This window comes from Scyliorhinus canicula, chromosome 17 (assembly GCF_902713615.1).
Source record: "Scyliorhinus canicula chromosome 17, sScyCan1.1, whole genome shotgun sequence".
Lineage (NCBI taxonomy): Eukaryota > Metazoa > Chordata > Chondrichthyes > Carcharhiniformes > Scyliorhinidae > Scyliorhinus > Scyliorhinus canicula.
In genome coordinates this window covers 18,323,392-18,347,434 of record NC_052162.1, presented here as the reverse complement: position 1 = coordinate 18,347,434, position 24,043 = coordinate 18,323,392, and the positions used below count along the sequence as shown (strand labels likewise).

At 45.3% G+C, this 24,043-nt stretch overlaps 2 protein-coding genes across 8 annotated transcripts in view; one reads left to right on the top strand and one right to left on the bottom strand.

Moving 5' to 3' along the window:
- Nucleotides 1-9,097: 9,097 nt before the first annotated feature.
- Nucleotides 9,098-11,108, bottom strand: sowahd (sosondowah ankyrin repeat domain family d). The gene has a single exon (XM_038776042.1). The coding sequence runs from the start codon at nucleotides 10,863-10,865 to the stop codon at nucleotides 9,804-9,806; it is 1,062 nt and encodes a 353-aa protein (XP_038631970.1). The 5' UTR covers nucleotides 10,866-11,108; the 3' UTR covers nucleotides 9,098-9,803.
- A 7,986-nt stretch (nucleotides 11,109-19,094) lies between these two features.
- Nucleotides 19,095-24,043, top strand: part of LOC119951399 (septin-6) — an 86,414-nt gene continuing 81,465 nt past the window's right edge. For 6 of the 7 annotated variants that reach the window (XM_038774551.1, XM_038774553.1, XM_038774549.1 and 3 more), the window contains exon 1: nucleotides 19,101-19,192. In XM_038774551.1, the coding sequence (XP_038630479.1) occupies nucleotides 19,106-19,192 (87 nt within the window). In that variant the 5' untranslated portion in view covers nucleotides 19,101-19,105. Of the gene's footprint in view, nucleotides 19,193-24,043 lie in introns of all 7 variants that reach the window. The other variant, XM_038774557.1, reaches the window with a different exon arrangement.

Sequence of the window (24,043 nt, the reverse complement as noted above, 5' to 3'; positions counted from 1 at the left end):
TGGAGTTCCAGGATTTTGCCCCAGCGACAGTGAAGGAACGGCAATATATTTCCAAGTCAGGATGGTGAGTGACTTGGAGGGAACTTCCAGGTGGTGGGCTTCTCAGGTATCAGCTGTTCTTGTCCTTCTAGATGGTAGTGGGTTTGGAAGGTGGTGTCTAAGGAACCTTGTTGAGTTACTGTAGTGCATTGTGTAGATGGTACATACGGCTGCCAATGGTTCGTCGGTGGTGGAGGGTTTGAATGTTTATGGAAGGAGGAGCAATCAAGTGGGCTGCTTTCAAAGGACGAGTGAAAAGATTGAGGGCATTTGCTCACCTTACGAGTTTAAACTCCAATGTAGTGCTTTTGCAAGAGATCCATTTGCAGGTCAGAGACCAAATCAGCTGTGAAGATAGGTTGTTTTCCTCAGAGCAGAGAAGGCTGAGAGGGGACCTGCTTGAACTGTACATAATTGCGAGGGACAGGGATAGGATAGATAGGAAGTAACATTTCACCTTAGAAGAGGGGTCAATAGCAGGGGTCATAGATTTAAGGTAAGGGGCAGATTTAGAGGGGTTTGGGGAAAATCTTTTTCACCCAAATAATAGGAGCATGTAAAAGAATAGAGCAATAATTATGGGTGACTTTAATCTGCTTGTTCATTGGGTTCATCAAGTTGGACATGGTAGCTACGACAACATATTCATGAAGTGCATTAGGGATAGTTTCCTAGAGCAGCATGTCATGATGCCAATCAATGAACAGATTATCTTAGATCTGGTAATGTTTCATGAAGCAGGTTTAATAATAATAATCGTTTATTGTCACAAGTAGGCTTCAATTAAGTTACTGTGAAAAGCCCCTAGTCGCCACATTCCGGCACCTGTTCAGGGAAGCCAGTACGGGAATTGAACCCGCATTGCTGGCCTGGTTTTGCCTTGCAAACCAGCTGTTTAGCCCACTGTGCTAAACCAGCCCCTAATAAATGATCTCTGAGTGAAAGATCCCCTTGGGAGTCGTGATCATAACATGATCGAATTTAAGATTTAGGGGCAGCACGGTGACGCAGTGGTTAGCAGTGCTGTCTCACGGCGCCGAGGTCCCAGGTTCGATCCCGGCTATGGGTTAATGTCCGTGTGGAGTTTGCACATTCTCCCCGTGTTTGCGTGGATTTCGCCCCCACAACCCAAAGATGTGCAGGGTAGGTGGATTGGCCACACTAAATTGCCCCTTAATTGGAAAAAATTAATTGGGTACTCTAAATTTAAAAAAAAGAATTTAAGACATAGTTTTAGAGTGAGAAACTGGATTCAGGAAAAAACTGTGTTTAACTTAAATAAAGGGAATTACATTGAAGTGAGGATAGAATTCGCTAAAGTGGGCTGGGCGGATAGATCAGCAGGAAATACAGTAAACAAGCAGTGGTAGACACTGAAGGAGGTAATTCATGACTCTCAGCGAAAATATATCCCAGTGAGGAAGAAAGACTCTTTTTTTTAAAATTTAGAGTACCCAATTTTATATATATATTTTTTTAATTTTTCCAATTAACGGGCAATTTAGCGTGGCCAATCCACCTAACCTGCACATCTTTGGATTGTCGGAATGAGACCCACGCAGACAATATAAAAATTCCACAGGAACAGTGACCTGAGGCTGGATTGAACCTGGGGTCCTCAGTGCCATGAGGCAGCAGTGCTAACCACAGCGCCACCATGCCGCCTGAGGAAGAAAGATTCTAAGACTCGGATAAACCAATCATGGGTAACCAATAAAGTTAAGGTGAGTATTGAGTTGAATGAAAAAGCATAAAAGGAGGCAAAAGTCAGTGATAGCCCTGAAGATTCAACTTGTCAGGATGGCTGAGTGGTCTAAGGCGCCAGACTTGAGGAGTGTGTTTCCTTGCCTGGTGATTTCTGGTCCCTTTCGAGGGAGGCGAGTTCAAATCCCACTCCTGAAATTGTCCTTTTTGGGCGGCCACGGAAGCACAGTGGTTAGCACTGTGGCTTCACAGCGCCAGGGTCCCAGGTTCAATTCCCGGCTTGGGTCACTGTCTGTACTGAATCTGTCTGTTTCCTCCTCCCGAAAGGCATGCTGTTAGGTGAATTGGACATTCTGAATTCTCCCTCAATCTACCCGAACAGCTGCCGGAATGTGACAACTCGGGGATTTTCACAGAAACTTCATTGCAGTATTAATGTGACAATAAAGATTATTATTGTTATTATTATTAAAATTGGGATAAATTCAGATAAATTCAGATTTCAGCCAAGGAGGACTAAAAAGATAATAAAAAGTGAGAAAATAAGCAAGGAATATAAAACCTGACAATAAGAGCTTCTTTACATATATAAAAAGGAAGAGAGAGGTTAAAGTGCTTCGAAAATGAACCTGGCACTGCTGCCTCACGGTTCTGAGGTCCCAGGTTCGATCTCGGCTTTGGATCACTGACCGTGTGAAGTTTGCACATTCTCCCTGTGTTTGCGTGGGTTTCGCCCCCACAACCCAAAGATATGCAGGATAGGTGGATTAGCCACGTTAAATTGCCCCTTAATTGGAAAAAAAATTAGGTACTCTAAATTTATTTTGTAAAATGAACCTGGGAGATAAGTTATGGGGAACAAGGAAATGGCAGAGGAGTTAAAGAGATATTTTTCATCAGTCTTTACAATAGAAGATGCTTCAACCATCCCATTAATACTACACTTGGACAGTGGCCCAGGACCGGGATCGAACCCGGGACCTCGGCGTCTTGAGACAGCAGTGCTAACCACTGCGCCACCTTGCCGCCCGGCAATTTAGCCTCTTGAGCTTGCTCCACCGTTCAATACGATCATGGTTGATCTCATCATGGCCTTAACTCCCACCGTCCTGCCCGTTTTCTGTAACCCTTCAACCCATTAGGGCGGCACAGTGGCTAGCACTGCTACCTCACAGCACCAGGGACCCAGGTTCGATTCTGACTTCAGGTGACTATGCGGAGTTTGCATTTTCTCCCCGTGTCTGTGTGGGTTTCCTCCAGGTTCTCCGGTTTCCTCCCACATTCTAAAAATGTGCAGGTTAGGTGAATTGGATATGCTAATATTGCGCAAAGGTTAGGTGAGGTTATGGGGATAGGAGCGAGGGTTTGGGCCCAGGTAGGGAGGTCTATCGGAGCAAGGGCTGGTGAGGACTCGATGGGCCGAACGGCCTCCTTCGGCACTGTAGGGATTCTATGATTCTATGATTACTAATTACAAATCTGTCTCAGTCCTTCTTAAATTTACTGACTGTCCCAGCATCCACCATACTCTGGGGTAGTGATCTCCACACATTCACAACCCTTTGGGAGAAGTATTTTCTCCTCATCTTTGTTTTAAATTTACTGCCCCTTATCCTGAGACTATGACCTCTCCTAGAATGAACCACAAGAGGAAGCATAGCTCCATGTCTATTTTACCTTTTATCATCCTATATACCTCAATTTGATCTCCCCTCATTCTTCCAAACTCTGGAAAGCAGAGCCCTAAACTGCTCAATCTCTCTTCATCAGACAAACCCCTCATCTCTGGAATCAATCCAGTGAACCTCCTCTGAACTGCCTCCAATGCCACTACATCTTTCTTCAAATAAGGTGACCAAAACTGTGCACAATACTCCTGGTGCGGTCTATCCCTGAATGGTTGTATTCCCATCCCAGTCTTCCCTTTTTTTATTGATGTGCTTTAAAATATTTTACTATTGTGCAGTGATTGTTATAGAATCGTTGTGCTCATAAAGGGGCTATTTGGTCCAGCGAGTCCATGCCAAATAATAATTTATTGCTGTCGCAAAATGATGGTAATAAATCTCAATGGAGTTTCCAATAACTGATTTACAATGTGGTTGTACTGCCAGTTTCACATTGACACGTATGTGTCCATACCAATGCTAATGGAGCACTGTTATAAATGTGGATTTGCTACAGGTGTCTACTGGCTTGGTGTCAACTGGATTCTTAATCAGTTTGGTTTCTGTTTTTGAATGAAATTTGATTCCTGCCACCCGGTATCTGTGCAGCAGCGAAACCCCCTTGTAATCCGCACTGTTAATCTCTGCAGAGCAATCCAATCAGTTAATTTCCTCCCATTTTATCCTGCCAACAATCATGCTAGATCCCATCCGATTTCTAATTTCTGTTGTGCAGATTTAATGAGATAGGCAATTTGTCCATAAGCAGCAATCGGATGACTGTCCAGTTACATTTATTCATGGTCATGTGGGTTAAGAGAGGACACCGCGACTACTTCAGGTTGCCAACTGTGATTAAATGTATTCCTGGAGGTTTCATCACATGACTTGCCCACACACCCCAACTATTGGTCAGCCAATAAATCCTTCATTGTGATGCAGTATCTTCCTATGCCAATAGAAAAGCAAAAGGGACTCAGTAACCAATTGGTTGATGCTTGTCTGACAGTCAAACAGCCTCCCACTCTCCCCCACCTATTTTCAATATTTTATATCTGACGAGGAAAAATTATGAAGGAGAATGATAGAAGCAAGCTGTTGTTGTTGATATCTTAAATTATCCCGATGATTGATTGCCAAGGTTGCACACAGCAGTGTCCTGGAGATAAATCTTCAATTTGTGGACACTCAAGGCCAATCCTGGCGGGTTGGCAACCCTAGTTCTACTTCAAACTGTGCCATTCGGCCTTTAGTGTCCAACTGACATTATTCCTCAGCAAAACAGAAGGTTGGGTATTCCCAAACCATTGTTCTCCCTTTCTTTCCTGTGTGAAGGGGGCCACTGAGAACAAGAAAAAGAAGGATTCATTTCACCAACACTCTCAGTTAGTTCCATGGGTCAGCAAGTCATTCATTGAGCAGCTGGACTGCACACGCCCAGGTTTAATCTCCACCCTGCAGCCTATGGCTGAGTTTGTGAATCTCAACCAGGGCACCAGTTGGGAAAAATCAGTCAGGGCTCTGACTCTTGAGCAATCTTTATAGATAAAAGCAAATTACTGCAGATTCTGGAATGTGAAACAAAAACAGGACAATACTGGGGCTGGTTTAGCACAGGGCTAAATCGCTGGCTTTGAAAGCAGGCCAGCAGCACGGTTCAATTCCCGTACCAGCCTCCCCGAAAAGGCGGCGGAATGTGGCGACTAGGGGTTTTTCACAGTAACTTCATTTGAAGCATACTTGTAACAATAAGCCATTTTAATTTCATTTCATTTCTATCTCAGCGGGTCTGACAGCATCTGTGGAGAGAAAAGGGAGCTAACGTTTTGAGTCTGGGTGACTCTTTGTCGAAGCTTTGACGAAGAGTCATCCAGACTTGGACTATTAGCTGCCTTGAGCAATCTCTGTCCAGAGTATCTACATGCACATTTAGATCAGAACAGTTTTGATTTACTTGCAAAGCAGTGTTAACTCTTGTTGTCAACACCGTTAACAGTATCACAGAATTGTTATGGTGCAGCAGGAGGCCATTTGCCACATTGTGTATGAACCGGCTCTCCAAAGGAGCATCATGACTTAGTGCAATTCCACTGCCTTTTCCCCGTACCCCTGCACATTGTTTCTATACAAGTACTCATGCAATGCCCTATTGAATGCCTCGATTGAACCTATCTGTACATGAGAAGTAGGCAGTTGGGGAATGTAGCCAATAATAGAATCAGCAATGTTTCAATACATTCAGCGTATACCAGGGGAGAAAATGGCATTGCCACCGGGGGTAGTGGCTTGGTTGGGTGAGGCATCGACACGAGGGGGGGGGGGGGGGGGGGGGGTAGCGGCTTGGTTGGGTGATCTGCACGACTTCCTGCGATTAGAGAAGATAAAGTATGAGCTAAGGGGCTCTTCTGGGGGGGGTTTGAGGAAAGGTGGGGAATGTTTGTGACCATATTTTAGGGGCTGTTCATCGTGGGGGAGGAGGGGGTGAAAAAGGGGAAAAAATCTGTACAGACTGTATAGTTGATTGTTGGGAAAGATGTTTCCTGGGGTGTTTATTTGCTATAACCTGTTTTAATACATATTTGTAATAAAATACATTTTTATTAAAAAAAAGGAGAAAATAAAGAGGAAACCCCCCCAAAAAATAATGACCATTACCAGTTAATTATTTAGTCTCTAACTATGTCTGCAAAATGCTTATTGGCTGTTGATCATTATAAGTACAGAAATTTTCGCATTCCTGGACACACAATAAGTGGCTGTGAGTGAAGGTAATAATGGAGTTTACAATAAGTGACTTACTACCCGTTTCACACACCAATGCTAAAGGAGCACTGTCAGATTTTGCTACAGGCTGTCTCAGTGGTGTCGAATGGACTCTTAATCAGTTTGGTTTCTGTTTTTAATGGAATTTGACTCCCTCTGCCCTGTGGCTGTGCAGAAATAGAGCGCCCTCGTGATCTGGATCGGAACACCATGTCTTAGGTGTGCGCACTCCTTCAATCAGCCTGAAGGCAGGCTGAGTATGTTATCTCACTGGGTGGGGTTGGAGGAGATGTAAACCACTTCAATCCATGATTAGACTAAACATACAGAACACGGAAAACGTCAGCAGGTCCCTTTAGTGGCGTCAGTTGGTTAAAAAGCACATATTGGGTGTGTTGTAATTTGGTTTTGGGCCCCGTCGATGGGCTTGTAGTATTGTTTGTATTTGATGTTTTTCGTTGTCCTTGTTGGGGTTAAGTTTTTATAGTCTTTGATTGGCATTGGGGTTCAATACTTTCTGGGGTTTTGTTCGTTGCATCAATATATTGGGGCGGAGGGCAACACAGTGGCACAGTGGGTTAGCCTCACAGCGCCAAGGTCCCAGGTTTGATTCTTGGTCACTGTCCATGTGGAGTTTGCACATTCTCTCCGCGAGGCCAAACTACCTACCCTACCTACATCTTTGGGTTGTGGGGGTGAGGCCCTCACAGACACAGGGAGAATGTGCAAACTCCACACAGACAGTGACCCGGGGCTGTGAGGCAGCAGTGCTAACCACTGCACCACCTGCCATCCCCTCTTTAGTTTTAATAAAATTTGTTTATCAAATAACCAAACCCTATTTCTTATATTATTCCCTGAACAATTTGATCTTTCTGCACCACATTAACACTTCAAAAAACATTACCCGTCTGGTTCAGTATCTGAGCCATTGTTGAGGGCTGCCCAGGCGTCTGTAATATTAGATTGGATCATTCTAGCCCAAATCTCTTGTTCCATTTGGCCCAACTCCTTGACTCTCATCACACCCCACTTCATCCGGCTTGCAGCTGCCTCATACCACAGATGACAGACTAACACAGCCCAGTAAGAACATTTAAACACGGGCAGCAGACTTCAGAATTACCCACATCAGCCTCGACCCCCCCCTCTCCCCACGCACCCAAAAGGTGGCCAGCGGGTTCTTTCCCAGACTCCCTGATGCTTGATGGTGACAGTGGTGCCCACCTCCTTCCTCCCTCTCTGTGGTTAGGGGTAGTAATTTGCACCAGTGTGCTGTCATGCCTGGTGGGTGGGAAGATTTGATGAGGGCTGAAGATGCGATGTTAACCACGCTAAGTATATTATAATGGATTCATGCAAATAGAAGTAATAAAAAAATATTTCATGCCAATCGAGGGCGTGAACCCGATTCCGACATGGGAAGGGCCCGGGAAGATCGCATTCTAAAATCTTGCCAGCCAAATCCCATTTTTGACCTCTCGTGACCTTAGTGGTCATTGTGGGATATGTGCCCACAGCTAACGGGTCCACTAATTCCCACCCTATGACCCTAGAAGAGAGCTTTGCGCTTACCTGCGTACACCTGCATACAGCCAAGAACAGTTCAGATCCAGTCGGTGGACAGTTTAAGCCGTTTAAAGTCATTCAGTTATTACTTCAATTACAACTACTAGTCCAGATCGAAAATACATCTTGCATTGTAATAATATTTGAGTAACATCCTACATGGTATTGTAATATTATTTGAGTAACATCCTACATGGTATTGTAATATTATTAGAGTAACATCCTGCATTGTATTGTCTAAAAATAATCACTTATTTGCACAAGTAGGCTTCAATTAAGTTACTGTGAAAAGCCCCTAGACGCCACATTCTGGCACCTGTTCAGGGACCGATACAGGAATTGAACCCCACTGCTGCCTTGTTCTACATTACAAGTCAGCTGTTTAGCCTGCCATGCTAAACCAGCCCCTTGCGTAACAATAATTTGCCAAACAATAATTACCCTGTTGTATTACCATGAATGCTAACAGACACATTCATTCAGTGGTACATCAGTCACACAAATAAATCTATATTTTAATCACAAAAGTACAATTTTTTGTAAAATTTGGTAAAATATTCTAAAATGTTGTCCAATCGCAATGATAATGAACAAACACTTGAGCAATTTGCTTCAGATTAAAATCATCCCCTCCTCCACCTTTAAACTACTTGTGGAGACTACATTTACTGAACGAATTTTGTGTATACACACACTGTTCTGAAGAAACAGTTTAAAAAAAAAAGAAAATGCTGGAAATACGCAGAAGGTCCTTCCATATGTGGAAGAAGCAAAGGCAATGTCATCAGAACTGAAAACTGCAAGTTAAGCAAGCCACTTGGCAGGGGTTGAAACAGGACAGATTAGTGAGGTGGGGTGGTTAATGGGTTCAATAGCCTGTAAATTGCTCAATAGAAAAGCAAGAAACGAAAAGATTATTGCAGCGAGACGGTCAATAGCGGAACAAAACAGCTTGAAACTAGCGAGGCTAGTGAAAAGGCACAGGAAAAGTACATACACACAGCCACGGAGAAAGACAAGAGAGTGTGTGAATACCGGGGGAAACATAACATGCAGACCTCCCTGCATGTTAAGTAGATTTTGGAAAAATGCACCGGGTGCTCCCTTACCAGAACTTTGTTTTAAATCTACACCCAAAGGTCAAGCCATTCCCCACCCCCTCAGACACAGGAATACTCAAGCACTGTTCTAAAAAGATACATAGAGACTGGACAATGGTTATGGTCTGAACACTGCACTCTCACAATAAATGTTGAAAATAAGTAACGACTTAGAAAGTTAGAGTTTTAAGCATTACCATGAAGACAAATTCAAGTTTGCAACTCACTTAAAAAAAAACACCACACAATATCGGATATCTTTTGATCTCGGTACCTGGTTAATTTTATTTACCCTGCTGATTTTCATACAAATTACATAAAGAAATGGCCAGACATTTCTACAGTACTAACCGGTCTCAAAAAAGGAGGAAGAATATGTTTAAATCCACACCCTCCTTGAACAAGGATGCTCCGACAACGACGCACGTTTTGAAAAGGAGAGCGATAATGTTCAGGTTATGTTGGTCAAAGAGGAATAATAATATTCCGTCCTTACCATATGTTCAATCACATCGGATTCAGATGTTATCACGTACCGACATATGCATATAATACACAAGCACAGTATACACACACACATACATATTATATACACACACACACACATTATCAAACCGAACTTTTTCTGGTGATCTTTCAGTTCAAACAGCAACACAGCGACATGCGATTCCTAAACTCCAGTTACATCTCCACGGCAGACACCCGAGAGAATATAAATGAACATATTGCACATGGAACATGTCAAAACACAAGATACATTCATTGGTCGTTTGAGAGGACATTTCCTTTAAGGCGAACAACTGAAATGAAAACGTCCCAAAATCGAGAGGAACAGATTAGAAAACGATTTGGGGCAAGTCTTTCTTTAAAAGGAGAAGGCACCTTGGTGATCTAATTGCAGTTGACCCTCCAAGTCTTTGACCAGCCAGAGTTCCAGTCTGTTGCTGTTGAAGGGGTTATATTAAAGGTCAGCTTGTGTTTTCTTCCTGTACCAGGAGGACGGTTTGAGGAATCGTTGTAGTGAGGTGATGATGGAGAAGTCGGGTTTTTTGGCCGGGTTGTGCACTTTGTGCTGGGTGGGTGGCAGAGGGGTTTGCCCAGGGGTCAGTGCTTCTTCCATGCCTGCCAGCTGCCGGAGTTGGCTGGGTGCCTGGCTGCCCAGGTACTGCCAGGCTTTGCGGCCGCGGTAGTCGCGGATGTCCACGTCGGCGTTGAAGGCGCCCACCAGCAGCTTGATGACCATGGGGTGGCCTTGCATGGCTGCGAGGTGCAGGGCGGTGTACCCCCCGCCTCCCGCCCTAGCGTTCAGGTCGAGGGCCCAGCGCTGACTGTCCACCAGGAGGAGCAGTTGGAGGAGTGCCTGGTCCTTGCCCTGCTTGGCCAGCCAGTGGGTGGCGGTAAGGCCGCTGATAAAGTCCCTCTTGTTGAGCAGGCCGGGCTCCAGCAGCAGCAGCTCCTCCATCGCGGCCCAGTCCCCGGCCGCTGCCGCCAGCATCCACTGGTGTTCCCGGGGCTCCAGCGCCAGCCCCGGGGCTGCGGCCTCCGAGGAGCCGCCGATCCGCTCCTTCCCCGGGGCTGCGGCCTCCGAGGAGCCGCCGATCCGCTCCTTCGGGCATAGCTGCCTTACGCCGGTCGAGGCCGCTTCCGCCGCACTTGCGCCGCTGTCCCGCCGGCGGCTCTCCCGCTTCCTGAGCGAGCGGCCGGAGCCCGGGGGAGCCGCCGCCTCTCTCCTCCTGCCCGGGGATGTCCCCCCCGGAGCCCCGCAGCCCTCCGCCGGGTTTGCGCCGAAATTGCGCCGTTCCGAAGTTTCCGCTGTCTTCAGGAAGCGGCCCAGGAGGTGGGACAGGCGGTTCACATCCTCCAGCACGGCGCCGTAGCTCACTGCCCCGCTGTCCTTGGGCGGAGCGAGGTTCCCGGCGTATTCCGGGCCGGGGGGCGCGTCTCCCGCCGGCCGGTAAGGGGCACCGGGACCGGCCGCCACCAGGAAGCGGCTCTGGCGCATCTCTCCCAGTTTCTCAAACATCCTAACTCCTTCTTCCTGGGAGCAAAGTCCCCGCTCGGAGATAAACTGATAGCGAAATCAGCAGTGCTGCTGTGCCCTAACTCGTGGCCTTTATGTACCACGCCCCCGTGGAATTTCCTTGCTGCATTATCGATAATGTTTACACCCAACCCACTAACTCCAGTCCGCCACTCGGAACGCCCCTAACCTCACACACACACACACAGCACCTGCACCGATCCCTGTGTCTCAATGCAGACAGGGTGTTTCACTGCTCCTCCATAACACCCCATACCCTATATCCCCCTCCCCTTCCCCATCTGCTGACTTGGCTTCAGAACTTACCCGGTGTTAATAAATAGATTTCAAATAATCTGCTGAGTCGACTATTAAAGTGGAACTCAGTCACGAGTTTTCTTCCACGCCTTCGGTTGCAAAAAGCAGAATAGAAATTTCTCAAATATGCTTTTTTTTTTCTAAATCCCACGCCCCAACAAACACACACACGCGTGCAGTTGTCCACATCAGGGAGCAAGTTTTAAACTCAATCTCCACTGCACCAGCAACAGGTCATGGGAGAACTATCAGACTTCAATTTTGAAGAAAATCACATGGAACGTTCAGAAGCTATGCTGGTACAGTAAAGTGAAATGAAGTCACTGGACAATGTCAAGTTCTCTGGTGCCTTGGGATGTGCACGTCCAGCATTCCCATTCAAATCATTTGCAGCAATTTACTCGTTGTTATTTGTCATATGCAGATCCTCAAAGTTCACAAGATCGAGAAAGGACAAAATGGAGAATTCAAAACAAAAATTGCATTAAGAGCGCTGGACACAAATCCTGTAGCGTCTTTTATATTGTAATTTAAATATTTGGGGGGGGGGGGGGTTCAATTCTCTCAATTCTCTGAGCCCTCCTGCTGAATTTAGTCAGGGGACTGTCTTTATAATGCCAGAAGACAGCACCTTCGGCAGTGCAGCATTTCCCCCGGCGAGAGTGCTACCAACAAACATCAATCCTACACCAATATAAGTCGGCATCGTCAGAAAAGGAGAGAGAATGTGTGGGGTTGAAGGATGTAAAGGTTAAATTGTAAGGGCTGGTTTAGCTCAGTGGGCTAGACAGCTGGGGTTTTTTGTAATGCAGAACAAGGCCAGTAGTGCAGGTCCAATTCCCGTACCAGCTTACGCGAACAGGTGCCAGAATGTGGTGACTAGGGGCTTTTCACAGTAACTACATACTTGTGACAATAAAAAGATTATTATTGTTATCATTGCCACTATTGTATTGGAATAAAGCAATTTCGGGGATCAACAATTGTAAAAGTGGCATTAAGGAATTAGAACCCAACTGAAGACAACCATTTGTGTGTGAACTCAAAGCTGACTGCCCATCACACTCCACACATATCAGTGTAAGACTGGTAGTTTCAGTATTTCACATAACTATATGTCAAGTATTCTCACCTGAGTATGCGTTTCTTTATGAAACACCTATGGCCAGAACTAGCACCAAACTGTATCAAGTACTACTGTATTAAAATTCCAACATCTACCAATATTCGATTATTGATTATTCCCCATCATTCTAAATCAGTGGGAATGTGGTGGGGGAGGGGATTATGCCGTTGCTCTTTGAGTATGTATGGCCTGTACACAAGAGTTGTAGCACAATAGGAGATTCATATAATTCTCAAGGAATGCGGGGAGAAAGCTGGCAGGGAGAATATTCATTTTAAAGGTCTTTAATTTAAAGCATTGATTTAACGTTTTTAAGGCTGCAAGGTCTTAGACCGTTTCATTACTGACAATCGAACTATTACTCTGAAACAAACGGTTCAGGGTGCACATGGGTGACGAAACAAGCGCATGGAGAAAACCGCTCGACAGGCTTCTCGGGGATTTGTTCTAGCCTCAACCCTTTTCAATCTTTCTATCAATGATCTGCCTCCAACCCTGTCTCGGAAGGTCATCATCGCTGACGATATCAGCCATGACCCTCAGACTCAGACATTTTCTAAACTAGAGGTAACACTAAACACCAATATTGCAAAGCTGGCCAATTACTGTCAGACATAACACTGTCAACCCAGCAGAAATAAAACAGTCTCAAGTATATTCCATCTCCACAATGCCAGCACCAAGAGGAAACTCAACATTTCCTTGATTGGCAAGAGACTGAATCACAACAACATCCCGTTTATCTTGGTGTTACCCTTGACCAAACACTGATATACCAAAAACATTGAGCAGGACAGCAGCAAAGATCAAAATGCAAAACAACCTCCTCAGCAAACTTGCTGGCTCTTCATGGGGTACAGATGCTCAAACCTTAACATAGAAACAGTGTTACTAGTGGCAAAGGTAAGCTAGCAGAATGTGCTCATGGGAAATCAGAGGTCAGTGCAGTTGGAGCAAAACTGAACATGGGACAGTGCCCTGTGGAGGAGGGGTGGGTTATGTTGGGACAAGTCAAGGGGAACTGAACACAGAAAAGGGAGAGTCAAGGTGGAGAGGAAAGTTCATAGCCTAAAGTTATAGAATTTAATGTTAAGTCCAGGGGACTGTAATGTGTCTAATCGGAAGATAAGGTGTTGTTCCTCCAGTTTGCCATGGGATCAAACTAAACCTGCTGCAGTACATGGAACTTACCACTGTAGCATTGTGGATAGCACAATTGCTTCACAGCTCCAGGGTCCCAGCTTCAATTCCGGCTTGGGTCACTGTCTGTGCGGAGTCTGCACATGCTCCCCGTGTGTGCGTGGGTTTCCTCCGGGTGCTCCGGTTTCCTCCCACAGTCACAAAAGATGTGCAGGTTAGGTGGATTGGCCATGATAAATTGCCCTTAGTGTCCAAAATTGTCCTTAGTTTTGGGTGGGGTTACTGGGTTATGGGGATAGGGTGGAGGTGTTGACCTTGGGTAGGGTGCTCTTTACAAGAGCCGGTGCAGACTCGATGGGCCGAATGGCCTCCTTCTGCACTGTAAATTCTATGATTCTATGATACCTGTCTGTATGGCTGAGACCACCATGTCAAGGAACAACAGCAAAAGCCCTGTGGCAGCAGGAATGGAACCAACCATTAAAAACCACGTCCTCATCACAGATTCCATAGCCTACCTGCCCGGCTTCAACCAACCATGCAAACATTGGGCATTCCTCAACCATTTCCACAGTGGCCAAGGCAAATTGGCACAAGTGGAGCCTTGTAGGGAACCCGGACCCAAGCTGTGGTGCACCCCAATCTCAAACTGATATGTGTGGAGTGTTATGTGCAGTCAATAAACCCCAGTTATGTTGCCCAGTTAAGTTGCTTTGAGTTCAGACACAAATGGTTTGCTTCAGTTGGGTTCTAATTCCTTAGTGCCACTTTTACAATATTTCATCCCTGAAATTGCTTTATTCCAATATAATAATGGCAATATAATTCAGCCTTTACATCTTTCAACCCCACAAATGTTCTCTCCTCTTCTGATGATGCTGACTTATATTGGTGTATGATTGTAGCAATGTTAGTTGGTAGCAATCTCGTCTCTGGGTCATAAAGTTCTAGGCTCAAATCCCGCTCCAGGATTTGAGCACAGGCATCAAGAGTGACACTGCAATGCTGGTCTGGGGAAATAATAATCATTATTAGTGTCACAAGTTGGGGCAGCACGGTAGCATGGTGGTTAGCACAAATGCTTCACAGCTCCAGGGTCCCAGGTTCGATTCCCGGCTGGGTCACTGTCTGTGTGGAGTCTGCACGTCCTCCCCGTGTGTGCGTGGGTTTCCTCCGGGTGCTCCGGTTTCCTCCCACAGTCCAAAGATGTGCGGGTTAGGTGGATTGGCCATGCTAAATTACCCGTAGTGTCCTAAAAAGTAAGGTTAAGGGGGGGGGGGGTTGTTGGGTTACGGATATAGGGTGGATTCGTGGGTTTGAGTAGGGTGATCATTGCTCGGCACAACATCGAGGGCTGAAGGGCCTGTTCTGTGCTGTACTGTTCTATGTTCTATGTTCTAAGTAGGCTTACATTAACACTGCAATGAAGTTACTGTGAAAATCCCCTAACGCCACACTACGGGTTCGGGTCCACAGAGGGAGAATTCAGAATGTCCAATTCACTTAACAAGCACGTCTTTAGGGACTTGGAGGAAACTGGAGCACCCAGAGGAAACTGCAAGAATGTGCAGACTCCACACAGTCAGTGACATAAGCCGGAAATCAAACCTAGGTCCCTGGTGCTGTGAAGCAACAGTGCTAACCACTGTGTTACCGTGCCACCCTGGATGCTACATTGCCGAAGGTGCTATCTTTTGGATGAGTTGTTAAACCTGTTCGCGCTCTCAGCTGGCTCTAAAAGATCACGTGGAATGTTTTGAAGAAGCAGCAGGGAGTTACCCCTGGTGTCTTGGCCAATATTTATCCACCTATCATGACAAAAAATTATCACATTGCTGTTTGTGGGAGCTTGCTGTGTGCAAATTAGCTGCTGCATTCCCTACATTACAATGGTGACTACGCCGCAAAAATACTTCATTGGTTGTTAAGTGCTTTGAGATATCTGGTGATTGTGAAAAGTGCCGTAGAAAGTGCTACAGATAAAGTTTATATAATTGTCTAGACTCTGACCCTCCATTCACCACAACATTTCTGCAGGCACTGAATTGCTCATCTGCACTCTGAACTCCAACTTTTATACCCAATGAAACCATTGTACTCTCCCCCTGGCCATTACCCTTGGTGTGATCCTGATTTCTGCTCCCTTAAGTCTATGGGCATAGACTTGAAAAGATAAGGTGAACAAGTGACTTGTCCATTCACTGCCAGATGTGGCTGGACCACAGTCAGCAATGTCACATTCTGTTCTCATCTGTTGAAACGGCTCACTATTCTGTCCTGGAATGCAAAATTGCCCCCTACGATTGAGGCCACTACTGCTTGCCTCTCTTCTATTAGCCCATGTGACCAAACTATCTCATAACTGCTCTAGTCCAGAACTCACATCTTTCTCAAGGTTCCCTTCTCTGTCCCCTCATGCCCTTTCTGAGCTCAACTCCAGTTCCCTCAATCCTTTCCCCATTATACTGCTGATTACCCAACCTCTCCTCTTGGCCCCCATTTTAGACGATATTTTGAATGCATCTCTGTCTGTATTGCCCCTCTCTCTCTCCTTCAAACCTGCTGTTGTCATGCCCCCCCGGCACAGAAAAATAACCCTTCCCCTTCACCTCCCATCCTTGCAAACTACAGTCCCATCTCTGACCTCCCTTTCCACTCCAAGGTCATTGACACATGATTGCCTCCCAAATACATGCCTATCTTTCCTGGAACTCTATATTTGAATCCTTTCAGTTAGGGTTTTGCCCTGCCACAGTATCAAAACGTCTCTTATCAAAATCACAAATGACATCCTATGTGACTGTGACAATGGTAACCTTTCTCTCCACGTTTTTGTCGCTTTGCCTGCAGCCTTTAAGACATTAACACCCCATCTCCTCCAAGGCTCTCCATTGTCACCCAGTTGGATGAAACTGCTCTCACCTGGTTCTATTCTTATCTATCCAACCGTAGCCAGGGAAACTTGTAATGGCTTCTCTTCCTGCTGCGGCACTGTTACCTCTAGTGTCCCCCAATGACCTTTCGATTCTAACCTATTTCTCCTCTGGCTGGTTTAGCTCTGTTGGCTGGACAGCTGGTTTGTGATGCAGAACGAGAGTTCAATTCCTGTACCTGTAACGGCTGAGATTGTTCATCGACTGCCCTCCCTGTGAGGTGTGGTGATCCTCAGGTTAAATCACCACCAGTCAGCTCTCCCTCTCAAAGAGAAAAGCAGCTTCTCATTTACAGGGAAGATGGGCTGTAAAAGCTGTATGACATGCTGCACCTCAGAGTCAGCACCCCAAAATCACAGCGCCATTTCCATACATAGGGCGATGCGCTCACAGCTCAATCTTACCACTGACCCTCTCAACTCCCTTCACTGCCTCAAAACTATCAGACCACTGACTATTCTCCTTCCAGATGGAGAGGAAATTTGGTGGAGCTGCTCAAAACCTCAAGGGTGAGTGAGGGAAGACTGCGAGGAAAATTGAGAACCAGAGGACACACATTCCGGATACACGGCCAAAGATCCAATTGTCACACCAGGAAAAAACTTTTGTTTCAAAGAGAGTGGTTAGGATCTGGAATGCAGATTCAAAGAACAAAGAACAATACAGCACAGGAACAGGCCGTTTGGCCCTCCAAGCCTGTGCTGACCATGGTACCTGCCTAAACTAAAACCGTCTGCACTTACGGAGTCCGTATCCTTCCATTCCCACCCTATTTGGATTGGATTTTGTTTCTTGTCACGTGTACGGAGGTAGAGTGAAAAGTATTTTTCTGCAAGCAGCTCAATAGATCATTAAGTATATGAAAAGAAAAGAAAATACATAATAGGGCAACACAAGGTACACAATGTAACTACATAACACCGGCATTGGTTGAAGCATATAGGGGTGTAGTGTTAATCAGGTCAGTCCATAAGAGGGTTGTTTAGGAGTCTGGTCAGCGGGGAAGAAGCTATTTTTGAGTCTGTTCATGTGTGTTCTCAGACTTTTATACCTCCTGCCCGATGGAAGAAGTTGGAAGAATGAGTAAGCCGGATGGGAGGTGTCTTTGATTATGCTGACCACTTTCCCCAGGCAGCGGGAGGTGTAGATGGAGTCAATGGATAGGAGGCAGGTTGGTGTGATGGACTGGGCTGTGTTGACGACTCTGAAGTTTCTTGCAGTCCTGGGCCGAGCAGTTGCCATACCAGGCTGTGATGCAGCCAGATAGGATGCTTTCTATGGTGCATCTGCAAATGTTGGTAAGAGTTAATATAGACATGCTAAATTTTCTTAGTTTCCTGAGGAAGTCTTGAAAAATATTCATATATTTGTCTAAATGTCCCTTAAATGCCACCATTGTACCAGCTCCCACCTCCTCAGGCCTTACACCCTCTGTGTAAAAAAAACCTGCCTCACACATCTGCTCTCCCACCCTAGAAAAGGGCATCTGACTCTTTGTCCATGCCACTCATAATCTTGTCGACCTCTATGAGATCGCCTCTCAACCACTCCGTTCCTGCGCGAAAAGACTGGCTTTCAACAGGAAATTGGATCAGCATTTGAAGTGGAAAAAAAATGCTGGGTTACAGGGAAAGGACAGGACCCCAGTTGAGTTGCTCTCGTTGAGAGTCGGCACAGGCAGATATCACAGGTGCTAACCCGATTCCAACTGTGCTGTAGCCATTCTCCGGGTCAGGTAGAACGGCGTGGCTGGGGCACACATGATATTTATTTAAAATTGGAATCAAACGGAAATTAAGATCATTCACAATTTGGGACAAATTTAAATAAAACAAAAAAAGTTATCAAACATGTGGCTGAGTGTGTCCAGCGGAATGGGTGAGTCACTGTCCAGGGTAATTGGTTACTCATTGTTTACTGTAGGAGGAGACGCATCAACTTTACACTGCAGTTTGCGTCAGCCCAGTTAGGCTCCCACCTAAAGGTTAAGCAGCTCTGATGTTAAATGTGGGAGCTGGCTGCTCTTATTGCCGTCTGCATCACCGCCCACTGGGCTCAGTGGGAGGGGAAAAGACAACTTTTGAAAAGACAATTTGCGACACGCTGAAGTGGAGGTCACACCACCAATGTGGCGGGCGTTAAAGTACCGAAATTTCATTTCCGCACCTGTTCTGCAGCAACTACACACTCAGACTGTTCCACTGCTCTGCAATTTCTATATATTTTTTAAAAACCAAGTAAACATGCCCCAAATAGATCGCATTGCAAATATTTTTCAGTTTTAAATTAGCTCGCGACTTTATAAAGTATCAGTAACGGGAGGTTTAAAACCATGTTTAAAGCATTGGGAAATAACCAATTTATGGCAATTAAATAACTATTCAAATAGAGTTGTGCATTTGTTAATGAAGGAACGATACACATTGATCCCTTTAAGCTGACAAAGTAATATTCGCAGAAAAACAGACACTTCTCGTTTCCGCTACTCTGGCAACAATGTGTCCAAGGCAGGACCCTACCATTCCCAAAAGAGGTGACGCTATTCGCACGCCGACAAAGTTTTGTCTACATAGGATGGCTAGAAATGAATTTCGGGATGGAAAGCGCTGTGTACTATTATTGTGCATGCTCACAATGAATAACCTTCCAGCAGCTGTGTTTGGGGTGGGGAGGGAAAGATTGTTGCTGCTCCTATTCCCCCTCTGGGCTGAGTGGTAGCGGCCAACATGTATTCAGTGCCTGCGATCGCGATCCGTCAGCTTCTTGTTAGCGGCGGATCGACAATGGCGGCGGCTGAGGTAGCTCGGCAGATGGTGAGTGAGCAGCTTCACGTTCCTCATCCCGCCCTCCTTCACAAATCCAGCTCTCGCTAAAATGGATGGGGCTTTCTTTCAGCCCTTGGCACAGACGGGCTGCATTTTCTGCATGTGTGTTTTTTTTCTTTCGCCCCCGGGTTGCTGGTCAGCTCAGCTATTGTTCACTGAGGAAAGTGGGGGTGGATGGAAGAAAGACACTGGGCGTTGGCTTTTGAGCCGAATCGTAAAAATTGCAATTAAAATAATGATCAAAAATGAGAAGGTGACGAGGGGGGAGAGGGAGAGACACCCTCCCTCCCGCCATTTTCAGGCTGGGTAGCTCAGACCTGCTGGAGGTGGAGAGGGAACCGTTTCCACAGGCTTCCTTGTCTATGTGCACCTGCACTTTCCCTCATACCTGTGTGTATGTGTGTGTGTATATATATATATATAGATTTAAAGGTCTTGGCTTTCACTTGTTCAAGTAGCAGCCGGGTTATGAGCAGCTGAGGTAACTATGCTGAGGTATGACCAGTCCTGTGCAGTTCACACCCATATAACGGTTTCTAGAACTGATATCCTTTACCTAAATATTAAAGTGGATCCAATCCAAGCCCTTGCCCAATATTGCACCGTCACTCATATGGTTCACTAAAACCCCGGTTTTGCGTACTGCAAATGCAGCAAACCATTTGAGTGAGATTCAACAAGACAGTTGAGATTGTTACATGTACGTGGTGTGCATCAGGAGCAAGGAATAACACGAAGGGGGAGGAGTGTCTGCGGTTCACATGATGTTGAGGCATTGCTTTTATAGTTTAAGACATCTTATGAATTGCGAGATCTATAGGTAGTTGTAATATGTTCAAGCCTATTTTTTGACAATTTTAATCGAAACAATGTTGGCTATGTGAGGTAAATATGCAATGGAAGCTTTATTTAGGTCCATTGTAGAAGAATAGTGAAGGCCTCCCAATAATATGTTGTGATGTGTAACTCGCTCCTGGCCGGCCATCCGGCTCTATCACTGTAACTCTGAGGTCATCCAAAACCTGCTCTAAATTGCCCTAATCCTGTTCACCCATGATCCCCCACCCCCACATACACACACACACACCCGCATGGTTTCTGTTTAAGTCGTGCCTCAATTTTTAAAACTCCCACCCTTGTTTTCAAATCCTCCCACGGTGTCTCCTTCCGAATCTCTGTAATCTCCAGCCACCACAATGTATAATCCCCATGCAGACAGTGCAAAAGTCGGCCCCGTTGAAGTACCTCGGCTGCACAAAAACACTTAAACAGGCCGCGCACATACAGTTGTCACTGGTGCAGTCAAAAGGTCAATGGAGAGAACGTTGCCGATAACCCCCATGACATTTCTACGGTGCTCTAACCATCACCAGTTTTAACCACACAATCACTGGTAACTACACCTGCCTGGTCCCCAAACCCTGGGATTTCCTCCCTCAATCTCTCCATTTGTCTACCTCTCCTTCCATCTTTTGAGACACTGCTCACCACCTCTTTGACCTGGCTTTGGGTCACCTGCCCTAATACTCCTTATCTGGCTCGGCGTCAAATGTTATTCTATAGTGCAAACTCGTGTGAAAGCACCGTGGGGACATTTTATGACATTAAAGGCGCTATGACAAGTCGTGTATTAAAGGGTTCTGATGGCTTTCACATTCTTAGTAATTTGTGTCACAGCAACAAAAATATTAATTTGAGTTTGCGAATTGCTTTGCTTTCTTAATCAAGTATTCTGTAAAGGAGTTGGGATTTCTTGTGTGGGCAATTTTGCTATTTGGCTCAGATTTTCAGTTCTCCCCCCAGACTGGCCCTTCGCGTTTAACATGCTGTGATTAGATTAGCAGATGGTTGTCTGTAAGGGGGAGGGGCGTGACGTGTGAGAGAAAGGAGAGAGGCTGTCACTAAAACATCGAAGCTTCAGGACCATATCTATGTTCATCGAAGTAAATGAAAGAGTTAATGTTGAGAAATGTAATACTGTTGCACTCTTTTGTTTTAGTTTGCTCCTTAGCTGTGGTGATTTTGTTAAGGCTGCGCCTTTCGAAGTTGATGGTGGGCCACCTTAAGCAGTTTTCGTCTTTGTGATAACCCTCCCATGATAGGTCGGGAATTTCTGGATATTGACTCAGCTATATAATGCAGGAACACCAATTTATATCCCCATGTTACAATAATATGTGATTTGGAGATGATAGTATTTCCATGGCGTTGTTTCTGCTGCTCTTGGTGATTGGGGTAGGGGGTGGAAATTGCTGATGGTCAGTATGAGTCTTCAAACCATAGAATCCCAACAGTGCATTTACCCTCTGAAAGAGCACTCTACCTAGGCCCACTCCCCCACCCCACCTAACCTGTGTACTGTGTACACCTAACCTAGTACTGTGTGCAGTTCTGGTCGCCTCATTTTAGGAAGGACGTGGAAGCTTTGGAAAAGATGCAAAGGAGATTTACCAGGACGTTGCCTGGAATGGAGAGTAGGTCTTATGAGGAAAGGTTGAGGGTGCTCGGCCTTTTCTCATTAGAACGGAGAAGGATGAGGGGTGACGTGATAGAGGTTTATAAGATGATCAGGGGACTAGATAGAGTAGACAGTCAGAGACTTTTTCCCCAGGTGGAACAAACCATTACAAGGGGACATAAATTTAAGGTGAATGGTGGAAGATATAGGGGGGATGTCAGAGGTAGGTTCTTTACCCAGAGAGTAGTGGGGCATGGAATGCACTGCCTGTGGAAGTAGGTGAGTCGGAAACATTAGGGACCTTCAAGTGGCTATTGGATAGGTACATGGATTATGGTAGAATGATGGGGTATAGATTAATTTGTTCTTAATCTCGGACAAAGGTTCGGCACAACATCGTGGGCCGAAGGGCCTGTTCTGTGCTGTATTTTTCTATGTTCTATGTTCTCCACATCTTTGGACTATGGGAGGAAACCAGAGCACCCGGAGGAAACCCATGCAGACACAGGGACTACCTGCAAACTCCACACAGTCACCCAAGGTTGGAATCAAACCTGGGACCCTGGGCCTAACTCAGGATTCCCCTTTATGGCCTGATCATGGGAGGCATTTTGGAGTGCAATTTCATGCCAACATGGCACTGAGTTGAGATTGCCACAATCCTTTCACAGAGCAGTAATAGAAAGAGCAGACAAACTCGGGTAACAGATGCTGAATCCACTGTGCCATTCTAACTCTGAGCAGCTTCTGAATGTCATCTGACATTTCAAGGATGTGTTGAGCCTTGTGATAGATACCTGCCTGGATATTTGCTTATAACTGTGATCTCTATTTTAATTTTTTCATTGGTAATTTCTCTTTCATTGGGGCTGCCAAGTTTTCCATTATAGCCATTAACCCATTGCATTTTAAGTTTTGCTGTGTGAGCTTGCATTATATGGCAGGCAGAATACAGTTGTAACCGCACCAGCTGGTAGAGAGGGTTATTTGGGAAGAAAACTTGCATCTGCTATTTAAAATGTTAATTGCTCTCAATTTAATATTTTAATCTTTCACGATGTTGCAGGCAAATGACTTTCTGTGGGTTTCCAATGTGACATCAAGAAATTAATAAGACATTAGCGCCCTTTAGTTTGCAGTTGATTGTTGTCCTTGGAAGGATGGAGATAATGCTGAAATGGTCCAGCCATAGGGAGGGGAATCCTGAGTTTGATTACCCAGGTCTGTTCTGAGTGGGGGAAATCCTTAACTGTAGCAACCTGCAGTTTGGTTCCTGTAGCCTTGGAGTAATGGAGTGAAAAATTTACCTCATTCCTATCTTGACTGCTGCTGTAAGTGTGTATATGTGAATGTTGGGTCCTGTGTATTCTCCATGTGTATAAAAAGTGCACTGCCTGACACCCATTGTGTTAACTTGCCCACGTGGTTGCTGCTTGGTTAATTAGAGTGCACCCGTTACCATGGACAAGGAGTCAAAACCGTTTCGGTGAGGGAGCGAAAATCGCAAAGAACGTTTGGAGAATAAAAATCAAAACACTGAGCCTTGCTATCTGATATCACATTCTTAACAGCTGTAAGAGTCTGAATACACGGTTACTTCCATCGAGGAGGAAAATACAGTTGTCAAGTCTTTCTTTCGGTCCGTCTTATGACTTGCACTTATCACTAACTTGATAAACTCTCAAGCGTGTTCGGAATATGAAGCCAGATAGAAAAACGTTTAAGAAATATCATGTTGAAATCTCTAGTGTATTTTCCGTGTTACCAGTAAGGAACATGTTTAAGCCATTGTTTGTTTTCTAAAAAAACTTCACAGTATAGCAGTAAGCCAAAGTTCTATTCATCTATTGCCAAGTATCCTGTTTTCAGTTCTCTACCTCGATTCAATTAACAATAATTGCATATATGTATTGTGTCACTCACTAGCTTTGTTTGTGTTGCTGTGTTCAGTAGCAGTGACATCTTCCCCCCCTGGTGGTGCAACGTCATTGACAATCCCATTCCACTGCCTCCTCAAAACATGACAATCAGTTCAACTCATTAGCCAATATAGGGCATGGTTATAAAGACAGTGGACATACTTGTAACCTTTGTGCAATGTGAGAGAGCTGTTCTCCTGTCATGCTGTGTTTGTGTGCTCACTGTTTTGCACCTGGTTTACTGAACTTGCATGTATTTTTATTGTCTGCCACTTTATCCCAAGGTCTTAATAAGATTTTGTGTATTAAGCTTTCTTGCAGTGTAAAGTTAATTAGAAAATGGTAATCAGGAATGAGGCTACGTTTCTGGCTAGATGATTCCGTTCACATTTGAAAGAAAACTACTCCTGCAGCACTTAATTACCCTTTATATCTCTGATTGAAGTTTTTAAACTTTCTCCC

Bases quoted from the DNA above. Each gene is read 5' to 3' on its own strand.
- sowahd (XM_038776042.1), bottom strand. From the start codon at position 10,865: ATGTTTGAGAAACTGGGAGAGATGCGCCAGAGCCGCTTCCTGGTGGCG.